We start from the raw sequence: 13,085 nt of genomic DNA, 5'->3' as shown, positions 1-13,085 counted from the left end.
ATGCTGTTGAAAAAAAACACCTGAATATAGTTCAAGGCAAAAAATTTGCCGTAGAGAATTAAAACCTGCACGGCAATCTCCACTGCATTGCTGATTGCTGTGGGCAATTGTAGGGGTTGATACAGTATTTAATAACAAGATTATGTGTAAGTATTGAATTTTGTGTGTAATAACGTTTAATCACCAGCAGTGAACAGTCTTCTCCCAAAATGCCCACATCACCTGTTTTCTCTCCTCCTGTTAACAAGACATCGCGAGTTGTACGTATTTTGTACTCACTAAAAGCTGTACTATAAATATATTCACTGTAAATATTGGTATTCGTGAATATTTATTCATATTTGTATCGTAATCGCCACTTGGTATATTCGTTGCAGCTCTAGTATTCAAAGGGACATACCCTAGTTTTTAAACACTAACGCATATTTTTTACTATTGCAACCATTTCTAATAACTAAAATCATACTTTACTTTGATTTTATGGTTTAGATTATCCATTTCCGTACATTCGAAATCTTTTTGGTCATCCTGGTGTTTTTAATATCACAAAATGCATTTCTCATATTTTTAAAAATGCACATGCGTCTGAGAGGTAACAGTTATGGAGTCGAGTTTTAGTTGAGTTTTAGAGGGTATTTCACCATTTCAAAGTCACAGACTCATGTTTCACTTAATTGTAACTTTATCCAAATGTGTTACAGGTTTGTAGATTAACTAAACTTAGTGTTAATTTTAATGGGCTGAAATGAGGGTCTGTCCCTTTGATAATAAGATTATGTATCAGTATTGAATTTTGTGTGTAATAACGTTTAAACGTGAGTTGAATTTTCTCTACAGATGTTGCTGATACCAGACCCTGATTATGTCTCCAGCAGTGAACCGTCTTCTCCCGAAATATCCACATCGCCGGTTTTCTCTCTTCCAGTTGACGAGAGACCGCGAATTGTATGTATTTTTATTACCCACATGGTTAAAAATACCTCGTTACATATGATAGTGATATGTCCCACTAGAACGCCAAGCATGACATAACACTTCGACGCCAAGTATGACATAACACTTCGATGTGACACGATGACGTCATCAATTGGCACACTGCAACCTGACAGGAACATCAACCAAATGAGTTGATTGATATAAATTAAGATATCAACTATGGGTAATAAATAGGATATTAAACTCGCTACCATTTCATATCATGTTTATGTCCCTCGTTAAATAAGTTTTATAGTCATAGTCATTTGCTAAAGCTTGTGACGACTGAAAATTATTTCACTCGGGAATTAAACATGATACGAAATGGAAGCTCGTTTAATATCCTATAAGTACACACTAGAACCTGTACTATAGCCATATAAACTGGGCAGTTCAGCCCTCTTGTTAAAGACCACCTAAAAGCCTGAAATAAATGGCCGCTATTTGCAGGTATTCTTTTATTCATTTATTCATTCATTCTTTCATTCATTCATGGGGCAGGATTTAGCTCAGTCGGATTAGTGAATGCATCACAGGATCAAACCACTTCGGTAGATCCATTCAACTTATTGGATTTTTTATTCTCCAACCAGTGCATCACAACTGGTCAAAGACTGTGGTACAAGTATGCGCTTTTCTGTCTGCAGGAAAGAGCATATTAAGAAAATGTATTGTGTTTCCTCTGTTGGCTGTGAGTCCATATTACCAAATGTTTGACATCCAGTAGCCAACATTTAATTAATCAATGTGCTCTAGTGGTGTCAAACAAAACAAACTTCGTTCATTCATGTCAAATTATTTTCATGCTTATATCCAACTAAGGTTCAAGCATGCTGTCCTGGACACACCTCAGCTATTTGGGCTGTCTGTCCAGGACAGTTGGTTAGTGGTTAGTGAGAGAGAAGAGGGTGTAGTGGTCTTACATCTACCCATTGAATCATTGAAACTTGCTCTGGGTGGGAGCCAGTACTGGGCTGCGAACCCTGTACCTAACAGCCTTATGTCGGATGGCTTAACCACGACACCACCGAGGCCAATGCTTTGGTACAGGGAACATTTTGTTTGAGTATCATGTTGCAATTTGCTATGCAAGTTTCAGAGATCGCTACACAATTTTAAAACATTAAACAGTACTGGTAGTTGCTAATAAATTTTCAACTGACTAGATATATTACTAATTAAGAGTTTGAAAACAAAATGTTCCCTGTGGTGTGTAGAAGCTGATCTTGAATGATCGACATGGCAGTCTCTCTACAGGAAAAAGTCTACAGTGACTGAGCTGATGTTGATTTTAAAAGGATCTTTTCTAGCTTATGTAGTTCAAAATTCTATACTAACTGAGTCTATAATAATTCTATACAAACTGAGTCTATCAAAATGATATACAAACTGAGTCTATCTTCACTCTCAAGCTGCATCTGTGAGAAAGGATATATATTCAACATAATTACTTAATAGCCTGCAGATATTTTCAATATTTTTCTTTAAATGGCCTTTTTAAAAAATGAAAATTCTTCCATTATAAGGTGTCGACATGTGGCATGTTATTGAATTTAATGATTTAAACAACAGTTTAGGAAAAGGAAGGAAATGTTTTATTTAATGACACACTCAACACATTTTATTTACGGTTATATGGCATCAGAGATATGGTTAAGGACCAAACAGATATTGAGAGAGGAAACCCGCTGTCGCCACATCATGGGCTACTCTTTTCGATTAGCAGAAAGGGATATTTTATATGCACCATCCCACAGACAGGATAGCACATACCACGGCCTTTGATGTATCAGTCATGGTGCACTGGCTGGAGCGAGAAATAGCCCAATGGGCTCACCAACGGGGATCGATCCCAAACCGACTGCTCATCAAGTGAACGCTTTACCGCTGGGCTACGTCTCGCCCCTAAACAACAGCAGACAAAATGACCAGGAACAAAATGACCAGGAACAAGAACAAAATGACCAGGAACAAAATGACCAGGAACAAGAACAAAATGACCAGGAACAAAATGACCAGGAACAAAATGACAATTAACTTTGGGAACCAACATGTAATGAATCCTAACTGAATGTACATTGTGGTAGTTTTTATAAATGTACCAAGAACCTGCAGTGTGCAAGATTTTTACCTGTATCATGGGTTGAATTTTACTAAATTAACTTGCAAAAAAGTAAAGTCTATTGGCCCTTATTTAATTTTTGTTGAGTGTATTTTTCACAAATTGATGTCCATCCTTAAATATTGTTGATCTTCGTCAGTGGGCCCATTGGGCTATTTCTCGTTCCAGCCAGTGCACCACGACGTGTATATCAAAGGCCGTGGTATGTGTTATGTTGTCTGTGGGATGGTGCATATAAAATGTCCCTTGCTACTAATGAAAGAGATGTAGCAGGTTTCCTCTCTAAGACTGTGTCAGAATTACCAAATGTTTGACTGACATCCAATAGGCGATGATTAATATAATTATGAATGTGCTCAAGTGGTGTCGTTAAAACAAACTTTACTTTGCTTTACTATCTCTGGGGCCGGGACATAGCCTGTGGGGGGGGGGGGGGGGGGCGTAGCTCAGTGGTAAAATCCTTGCTCGATGCGCGGTCGGTCTGGGATCGATCCTCGTCTGTGGACCCATTGAGCTATTTCTCATTCTAGCCAGTGCACCACGACTAATACATCAAAGGCCGTGGTATGTGCTATCCTGTCTGTGGGATGGTGCATATAAAAGATCCCTTGCTGCTAATTGAAAAGAGTAGCCCATGAACTGGTGACAGCGGGTTTCCTCTCAATATGTGTGTGGTCCTTAACCATATGTCTGATGCCATATTGCCGTAAATAAAATGTGTTGAGTGCATCATTAAATAAAACTTTTCCTTCTTTCTTTTACTATCTCTGTGTATACTCTGATTGGCTTTATTTTTAGGGATGGGATCTAGCCCAGTCGGTAGAGAATTGTTCTACCTGAGGTGCTGGGGTCATGGGATCCATCCTCCTCGGTGGATCCTTCTCTGATTGGGTTTTTTCCCATCCCAGCCAGTTCTCCTTGACTGGTATATCAAAATCCATCCCAGCCAGTTCTCCTTGACTGGTATATCAAAATCCATCCCAGCCAGTTCTCCTTGACTGGTATATCAAAATCAGTGGCATGTGCTTTCCTGTCAATGGAAAATGCATATAAAAGATCCCTTGCTGCTAATGGAAAAATGTTGCATGTTTCCTCTGATGACTATATATCAGAAGTACTAAATGTTTGACATCCAATAGACGGTGGTTAATAAATCAATGTGCTCTAATGGTATCATTAAACAGAACCTTTTTCGAACGCAAATCAACCAGTGAACCTATGAGTGAACGTTCAATGAAAGGTATCCCACCACGTGTTTGTCTACAATTGTTCTTCTTCCCGCTAACAAAGGAAAAATTTATTTCCAGGATATACCAATAGTAAAAATGGCTGACAAGCCACCGAGCAGAATCCCCGGTCACGCAGAACGACAGACATCATTGTCATCGCCGCAGGAAAAGAAAGACGTTGATGTAATCCCACACAAACTGACGGACGAAGACGTGCAATACTTAGACCAGGAATGCTTCGAACGATTCATTAAAATTAACGTCAAACACATCACAGACGGACAGGTAACATGGATATTTGTATTAAAATTAATGTCAAACACATCACAGAAGGACAGGTAATGTGAATATTTGTATTAAAATTAACATCAAACACATCACAGACGGACAGGTAATGTGGATATTTGTATTCAGTAAAATTAACGTCAAACACATCACAGACGAACAGGTAAACGTGGATATTTGTATTCATTAAAAGTAACATCAAACACATCACAGACAGACAGGTAACAAGCATATTGTATTTATTAAATTTTGTAAATCCATGTGGGGTTTTTATTTTGTGGTATACTGTGTTCATTTGCTACTCGTGAATATCGTTAATTCACATGTTCCAAATTGTGAACACAACTTCACCAAGTGGAAATTTATAGATCATATGCACTGTCACTGCCACGAGTTATGAAGATTGAGACAGAAAATCCTACCCCAGTTCACAATGAACGTGACTTGTGAATTGGGAAATAAGATATTAACGATTTCTAATGAATGCAGTATAAATAGTGAATAACTGGTTACTGTCTTAAGATATCGGTTTTATCCTGCGAAGGTTAGAATGGTGAATGCAGCGAGGGTCTGCCGAGCTGCATTCGCCATTCGACCTGAGCAGGATAAAGCCGATAACTTAAGACAGTAACCAGTTATTTCTTGTATCCTGCAATCCTACAGCAATTTTCGGAAAATCATGATTTATTCCAGTTTTGTGTACGCAAATCGAGTATTGTCAACCTAGCAAGACTTTTGCCGTATGACATCATACAAGATATATGACGTCCTTATTTGTAAGATGCTAGCTACATTCTGTCACATTAAAGACGTGTTTCTAAACTCTTAATTCATAAATAAATATACAAGTTTTGTATTGTTATCGCAAACCTAAACGTTATTTGTATTTACAAATTATTTTAAAAGTATGTTTATTGAAAATCTACTCTGAAATACTGTGAGTCGAGTCAGGCTAATGTCGTATGACCTGTATTTTTGGTCAATGACTGAAAATATAGAGATTTATCTAGTCATCTATCTTGCCAATGTATACAGTGATTGCAGGATAATATATTGTTGTAGTATTGGTCAGTGTCTACCACAGCTCCATACATGTTCTCTGTTTTCATGATCTGTCCATTACTTTTGTCTTTGTCTTTGAATGTTTTATTTTTGGTTTGCGTCATTGTGTCTGTCGTTTGTGAATGTGACTCCTTTCACAGCAGGGCTCTACAAAAATTCTAAAATGTTTTCACCAGTGTTCGTGGTGTCGTGGTTAAACCATCAAACATAAGGCTGGTAGGTACAGGGTTCGCATCCCTGTACCGGCTCGCACCCAGAGCGAGTTTTAATGACTCGATGGGTAGGTGTAAGACCACTACACCCTCTTCTCTCTTACTAGCTACTAACTAACCATTAACCCACTGTCCTGGACAGACAGCCCAGATAGCTGAAATGTGTGCCCAGAACAGCGTGCTTGAACCTTAATTGGATATAAGCATGAAATTAAGTTGAAATGATATAAAAAAAAAATTATTGATCATTTTAGAATTTTTGTACAGCCCTGTTAAAATGTTACTTGCCTTTGTTAGGTACTTCACGAAACAGCAGCAGTATTCTCTATATAATGTCAATAACAACAAGCTTGTAGTGTATATATTTAACACGTCTGTTGTATTAACTGAAAACTGTTTCTTTTGTTAATCCCCTACCAGTCCAACAGGTTTTGTCTCTGTCTGACTCTCTGACCATCTATTTGTATGTCTGTCTGTTCATATTTTTGTCTGTCTGTACTCCCATCCATCTGTCTACTTGTCCATACTTTGTCCATTCATCTGTCCGTCCATCCATCCACCCGTCTGTCCCTCCATATGTCCGTATGTCCGTCCGTCCATCCATCCATCCATCCATCCATCCATCCATCCATCCATCCATCCATCCATCCATCCATCCATCCATCCATCCATCCATCCATCCGTCTGTCCATCCATTCATCCATCTCCATCCGTCCGTCAGTCCATCTACATCTGTCCATCCATCCATTCGTCCGTCCGTCCATCTATCCATTCCATATGTACATGTAGTTTTTTAGACTTCTTTTTTTTGCGAAATGCCTCAAGATATTAAGCTGACATTTTGTGTAAAACTTTATCATGTACTGTCAGTGTTGCAGATCAATTTTTAATTTCATAATGATTTACCTATTTTGGACAGTTATGGCCCTTGAACTTGAATGATATGAACTCATTTTTTTTTGTTGCATTGCCTCATGATGTTGATGTTGATGAGAAAGTCTGTGTAGCATTGTCATGTAGAGTTCATGGATGTGAGAGCTATGCGGAAATGCGCTTTTTCCATTTCGTCTAAAAAAACAAAACATGTTCAATGCTGTTGACCACACACGGTTCATTTGCATGTTTACATGGTTTTAAGTTTATGATGTGCACCTTATAAGTTATAACCAGTTTAGATTTGTTAGCATTGAATGCAATTTTTGGCAGTTCCAGAGGTTGCAAACGACAATTTTCCTTCAGGGACCCTTGAGCGGCCCCTGGACCCCAGCTTTTTTGTTCCAGCCCCTGTCACATCCCTGAGAGTAACGGATCAAGTTTGACTTTAATGAAGATATTTTTCCTACTTTTGTCACTTAGAACAATTTTTGTTGGGCCTGGTAGGGGACATGTTTTACTTTAGCAGTATTCTTAGAAAGCTTGTTTCTGTCTGTAAGTACGGGGAACATTTTGTTCAGTGGTCTGTCACATTTGCTATACAAGTTTCAGAGATTGCTACACAGTTATTAAAGGTACATACCCTAGTTTTTAAACACTAAGGCATATTTTTTAATATTAGAGCCCTTTTTAGATAACTGAAATCATACTTTACTTAGATTTTTATTATTTAGATTATCCATTTCTGTACATACGAAGTGTTTTTGGTCATCCTGGTGTTTTTAATATCACAAAATGCATTTCTCATATTTTTAAAAACACACGTACGTCTGAGAAGTAACAGTTATGGAGTTGAGTTTTGGTCTATTTTTAGAGGGTATTTTACCATTTCAAAGTCACAGACTCGTGTTTCACTCAGTTATAACTTTATCCAAATGTGTTACAGGTTTGTAGATTAACTAAACTTAGTGTTAATTTTCACGGGTTGAAACTAGGGTATGTCCCTTTAAAACATTTAAACGGTCAGAGCTGCCAACTGCTAGCTTTGGGTATAGTTTGCTATGCTTAGTCAATGTTTGCTAGGCTGCTACGCTCATGCCCAAATTACTATGTTCATTTGAAAAAAATCCAGTATGATACGCAGCAGATAAACATAACTATGTTTTATTTGGCAAGCATATACATTTTATCTTTATCACAAATTATAGGTCTACAGAGTACAGATGAAAAGCTGGTGGTTTCTGGCAATTATACTAAAAACTGAATTCCCCATTTCTGTGGGGTTTTTTACTTTTTTATTCCAACATATAAAAGTATAATTTGCAGATTAAGAACCATTGTAAAACAGTTATACTAAGACGTATTCAATAACAGACATGTAGTTTTGCTGTAGGCTGACCCCAGTGTTGCATACTATAAAACCTACAAAAAACCGTTCTTTAGTTATGTTACGCTTGCATGCCGTGAATATAGAAAATTGCATGTGAACGTATGCCAGTTAGGAATAGAGTAATTTTAATTTTAACTTGAAATAAGAATATAAGCATTCACCTTTAGTATTGATCACATCATCGCACAACAGTTAATTTTTGGTTTATTGCATTTCGATGCTGTTTTAAAAACAAAATTCTGGTCATTCATAATCCTGTTCAAATCGCCAGACTTATTTGACAACATTCGCTACATTTCGGGTATATCCGTATCCCTTAACTGACGACAAGCGTTATCTATGCTAAAAATAGCATGACCCAGTCTTTTGCGGTTACTATGATGTAGTTATTTGGTTGTTATTTGGCGTTTTCTTTTGCTGTTTATGAAATTTGGCCATGCTACGCTCAAATATCATTTGCTACGCTCAGCTTGTCATGAAATCTACTCTCACTTGTGGCTTGGGGTTGGCAGCTCTGAACGGTAGTTGCTAATCAATGTTCAATATATACTAAAATGTCACTAATCAAAAGTTTCAATAACAAAATGTACCCCAAAGTAACATGTTTGTCTCTGTGTATTTTGTGTTGTGTAGATGTCAAGTGGTCGCCACGACAACGCTTCTTTCGTAAGATCTTTCAGTTTTCCTTTTCTATATTCTTTGTTTGTACTTGTACTTGAACAAGAGCACCACAGCAATATCGCACTATTTATTATCCACTTTCTAGAGACAACATTTTGGGAGCAGGGTGAGAGAGTATTGTAAATTATTATTCAGGGCTAGCTCTGGCACTTGCCAAATTCACAAATCGCAAATTTTAAAAGCACTTGGCGAATTTTATTTTAATTTGGCGAAATATTTGCATGTAATAATTGACATTTTTCAGAAAATAACTGTCAATTTCTGCAATTTTTTAAGTTTAATAAACAATTTGGTGAAGTTTTTTGCTCAGCCTGAGCTAGCCCTGTTACATGTATTTTGTATATTATTATGTTGGTTTTATGTATGTATGATTCTAAGCGTGTACGGCAGCTGATCATTTAATATAGGTATTTTGGATTCCATCTGATAAGCTCAGGGCTTCCGACACAAAATCTGGGATTCATGGAAGCTCTAAATCCTTTGCAGACTAATTATTATTATTGTTGTTATTGTTTTTTTTTGTTTTTTTTATTATTTTTTTTTTTTTTATTAGTTATTTATTATTATTATTTTTTTTTTTAAATATTTTTTAAATATTTTTTTTTTTTTTACAAATATTTTTTAAATATATATATATTTTTTTATTATTTATTTATATATATATATATATATATATATATATATATAAAAATATTTTTAATTTTTTAAAATTGAATTTAACAGATGATTGTTTTTTGTGTGTTTTTTTGTGTTTGTTTTAAAAAGATGATTGTTCACATTGCATGTTTACTGTTGATACATATTTATTCAGAGTAACTCACATTTCATAAATTCATCCATGACTGAGACACCTTTGGGGAACATTTTGTTCAGTATCGCATCGCAATTCGCTACGCAAGTCTCGGATATCGATGCACAATTTTAACACATTAAACTGTATTTGTTAATCAATTTTCAATTGACTAGAAATGTCGCTAATCAAGATTTTGATAACAAAATGTTCCCTAACCTCAACCCATCTTCATTTTGTCATACATTAATGATTGGATTACGGGTTTAACTTAATCACATTTTGACAAGCATTAATGATTGGATTTGGGGTTTAACATAATCACATTTTGACATACCAGTACATTAATGATTGGATTTGGGGTTTAACATAATCAAATTTTGACATACCAGTACATTAATGATTGGATTTGGGGTTTAACATAATCACATTTTGACATACCAGTACATTAATGATTGGATTAGGGGTCTAACATAATAACATTTGTTGAATTGTTCTGGGTTTAAACTATCAAATCACCAAAATTAATTGATTTTCCATTCAATGAATACACAGTCAACTGCACTTACATATTTGCATGGAATTGGTGGATGAAAAACAAATGCTAATACAGGGCTTCTAGAATTTTTATAAAATCCACTAGCCATGGGCTCAGTGATTTAAAACATTTACTTGATTAAAAATTCACTAGCCCTACTTTAGTTTAAGTTAATATAATTTTACTAAATAATAGTAATAATCAGATATGTAACCTAAAGAGGGAGATAGATCTTTAAAACACTAACATTGGAGGGTGGAGGTGGGGGCAGGATATTCATATTTTATGGACTTAACTGCAACATTTGACCCAAAAAACAATTCACTAGCTGTCGGGCATGGCAGTAGTAGTTATTTACTAGCCCAACATTGAATATCACTAGCCATGGGAGTGGGGCTACCATAACTTAGAAACCCTGTCAGGCATGGCAGTAGTACTTATTTACTAGCCCAACATTGAATATCACTAGCCATGGGAGTGGGGCTACCATAACTTAGAAACCCTGTCAGGCATGGCAATAGTAGTTATTTACTAGCCCAACATTGAATATCACTAGCCATGGGAGTGAGGCTACTATAATCTAGAAGCCCTGTCGGGCATGGCAGTAGTAATTATTTACTAGCCCAACATTGAATATCACTAGCCATGGGAGTGGGGCTACCATAATCTAGAAGCTCTGTTGGGCATGGCGATAGTAGTTATTTATTAGCCCAACATTGAATATCACTAGCCATGGGAGTGGGGCTACTATAACTTAGAAACCCTGTCAGGCATGGCAATAGTAGTTATTTACTAGCCCAACATTGAATATCACTAGCCATGGGAGTGGGGCTACCATAATCTAGAAGCCCTGTCGGGCATGGCAGTAGTAGTTATTTACTAGCCCAACATTGAATATCACTAGCCATGGGAGTGGGGCTGCTATAATCTAGAAGTCCTCACTAATAACCAAATTATTCTGACTCAAAATGAACAGGGGCCTAATTCACTAAACTCTCACAGCTTTGCGATCTCACAGTGCAATGCTAAAAGATTTACAAAGAGGATGCTTTGTTGTCTAGCAGAGCCTAAGAGACCTTTGTGAATTAGGACCCAGATCTTTAAAACTATGGTCAGATTATTTGTGTAGGGTTAATTAATGTCAGTGGCAAAATCGTTGTTTTTTTGTGTTTTTTCATGTACATGTATACTGTAAGGGAGGAGGGATGTGTACTTTCATGGAAACAGGTGCTCGTGCAGTGTGTGGGTTTCGGGGATAGAAACCCCACCCTGGTCAAGCAATTCTTTTTTGTTTCAATACATTTTTATGTGTGTTGATCAGTAAGGAGAGTAATTTTTGACTTACTTTAGCAGGTGAATTTCTTTTATATGGGGGCAAGACGAGCATAGTAATAAAACGATCGCGTGATATGCGGTCTGTCGGATCGATCTCTGTCGGTGGCCCATTGGGCTATTTTTCGTTCCAGCTAGTGCACCACGACTGGTATATCAAAAGCTGTGGTATGTGCTATCCTGTCTATGGAATGGTGCATATAAAGGGGAAAAAAAGAAGAAAAAAAAAGATCATTTGCTACTAATGGAAAATTGTAGCAGGTTTCCTCTCTAAGACTATGTCAAAATGACCAAATGTTGGACATCCAAAAGTCAATGATTAATAAATGAATATGCTCTAGTGGTGTTGTTAAACAAAACAAACTTCTTCTTTCTTTGTATCAAATGACAAAGTTTATTTTAATTTGGCGAAAAAATATCTGGTAATAAATTTTATTTTATAGAAAATAACTGAGTTTCTAAATTTTATTTTAATTTTAAGGGACAGTCCTGTGTTTATAACCATTGTAAAATGTTTCTGACCAATAGAGACGTTTCGATGACGTAACATACAAATTAAATTCATTTTCTTATTTAAAATATCAGTGTCTGTATTTACAAGGTGTTTGTTGTTGTCCTAATGTTTGTAGTAGCCCAGACCGATTTTACATCCCAATAATTTTGTACGTAAAAAAAAAAAATATATATATCACAAATGAAGTAAAAACTGAATGCTACAAGCATTAGTATACGACCGCAAACACATTCAATATACACACACTGGTATTCCAAACAAGAAAATGTATTTAGTATGAAATAGTAGTCTCCAACAAGGCTCTGTTATCGCAAACATCTTACAATGGTTGCAAACTTGGGACAGTCCTTTTAATAAATAAGTTAGCGAAATGTTCTTCCAATTCAAAATTACAAGTACATGAAACCATGGGTTATCGAAGAATGATGTTCAGTTTTTTAATTGCATCGTCCAATCAAAACAGAGTAAACCGTACAGCAGCGGAAAGTTTATTATTACGTATTTTGTTTCCGCAGGGTGTGGTGAACGGGACACTGCTGGTGACCCCAAATGCAGTGATGTTTGACCCGAATGTGTCAGACCCGCTCGTCATCGAGCATGGGCCGGAAAAGTACGGGATGATCACCCCCATGGACATGGTGATCAGTGCTGCCATGTACCACGATATCGCGGCCATGCGGACCAGATGTCACAAACAGTACGGGTTTATTATTAGTAATATAATTAGTAGTACCATGACATCGCGGCCATGCGGACCAGACGTCACAAACAGTACAGGTTTATTATTATTAGTAGTAGTAGTATAGTTATTAGTACCACGATATCGCAGCCATAAGAACTAGACATCACAAACAGTACAGGTTTATTAGTAGTAGTATCAGTAATAGAGTTATTAGTACCACAATATCGCAGCCATGAGAACCAGACGTCGCAAACAGTACAGGTTTATTATTATTAGTAGTAGTAGTATAGTTATTAGTACCACGATATCGCAGCCATAAGAACCAGACGTCACAAACAGTACAGGTTTATTAGTAGTAGTAGCAGTAATAGAGTTATTAGTACCACAATATCGCAGCCAT

At 36.6% G+C, this 13,085-nt stretch overlaps 1 protein-coding gene across 7 annotated transcripts in view; it reads left to right on the top strand.

Annotated features, from left to right (window-relative positions):
* The window catches only part of LOC121377024 (oxidation resistance protein 1-like), a 135,551-nt gene that overhangs the window by 74,152 nt on the left and 48,314 nt on the right, over positions 1-13,085 (top strand). For 5 of the 7 annotated variants that reach the window (XM_041504865.1, XM_041504864.1, XM_041504863.1 and 2 more), the window contains exons 5-8: positions 838-945; positions 4,405-4,611; positions 8,782-8,814; positions 12,519-12,700. In XM_041504865.1, the coding sequence (XP_041360799.1) occupies positions 838-945; positions 4,405-4,611; positions 8,782-8,814; positions 12,519-12,700 (530 nt within the window). The remainder of the gene's footprint in view (positions 1-837; positions 946-4,404; positions 4,612-8,781; positions 8,815-12,518; positions 12,701-13,085) is intronic. The other 2 variants (XM_041504862.1, XM_041504866.1) reach the window with 1 other exon arrangement.

The sequence above is a fragment of the Gigantopelta aegis genome, chromosome 7 (assembly GCF_016097555.1).
Source record: "Gigantopelta aegis isolate Gae_Host chromosome 7, Gae_host_genome, whole genome shotgun sequence".
Lineage (NCBI taxonomy): Eukaryota > Metazoa > Mollusca > Gastropoda > Neomphalida > Peltospiridae > Gigantopelta > Gigantopelta aegis.
The sequence above is the reverse complement of the archived record's forward strand: the minus strand, read 5'-3'. Positions and strand labels throughout refer to the sequence as shown.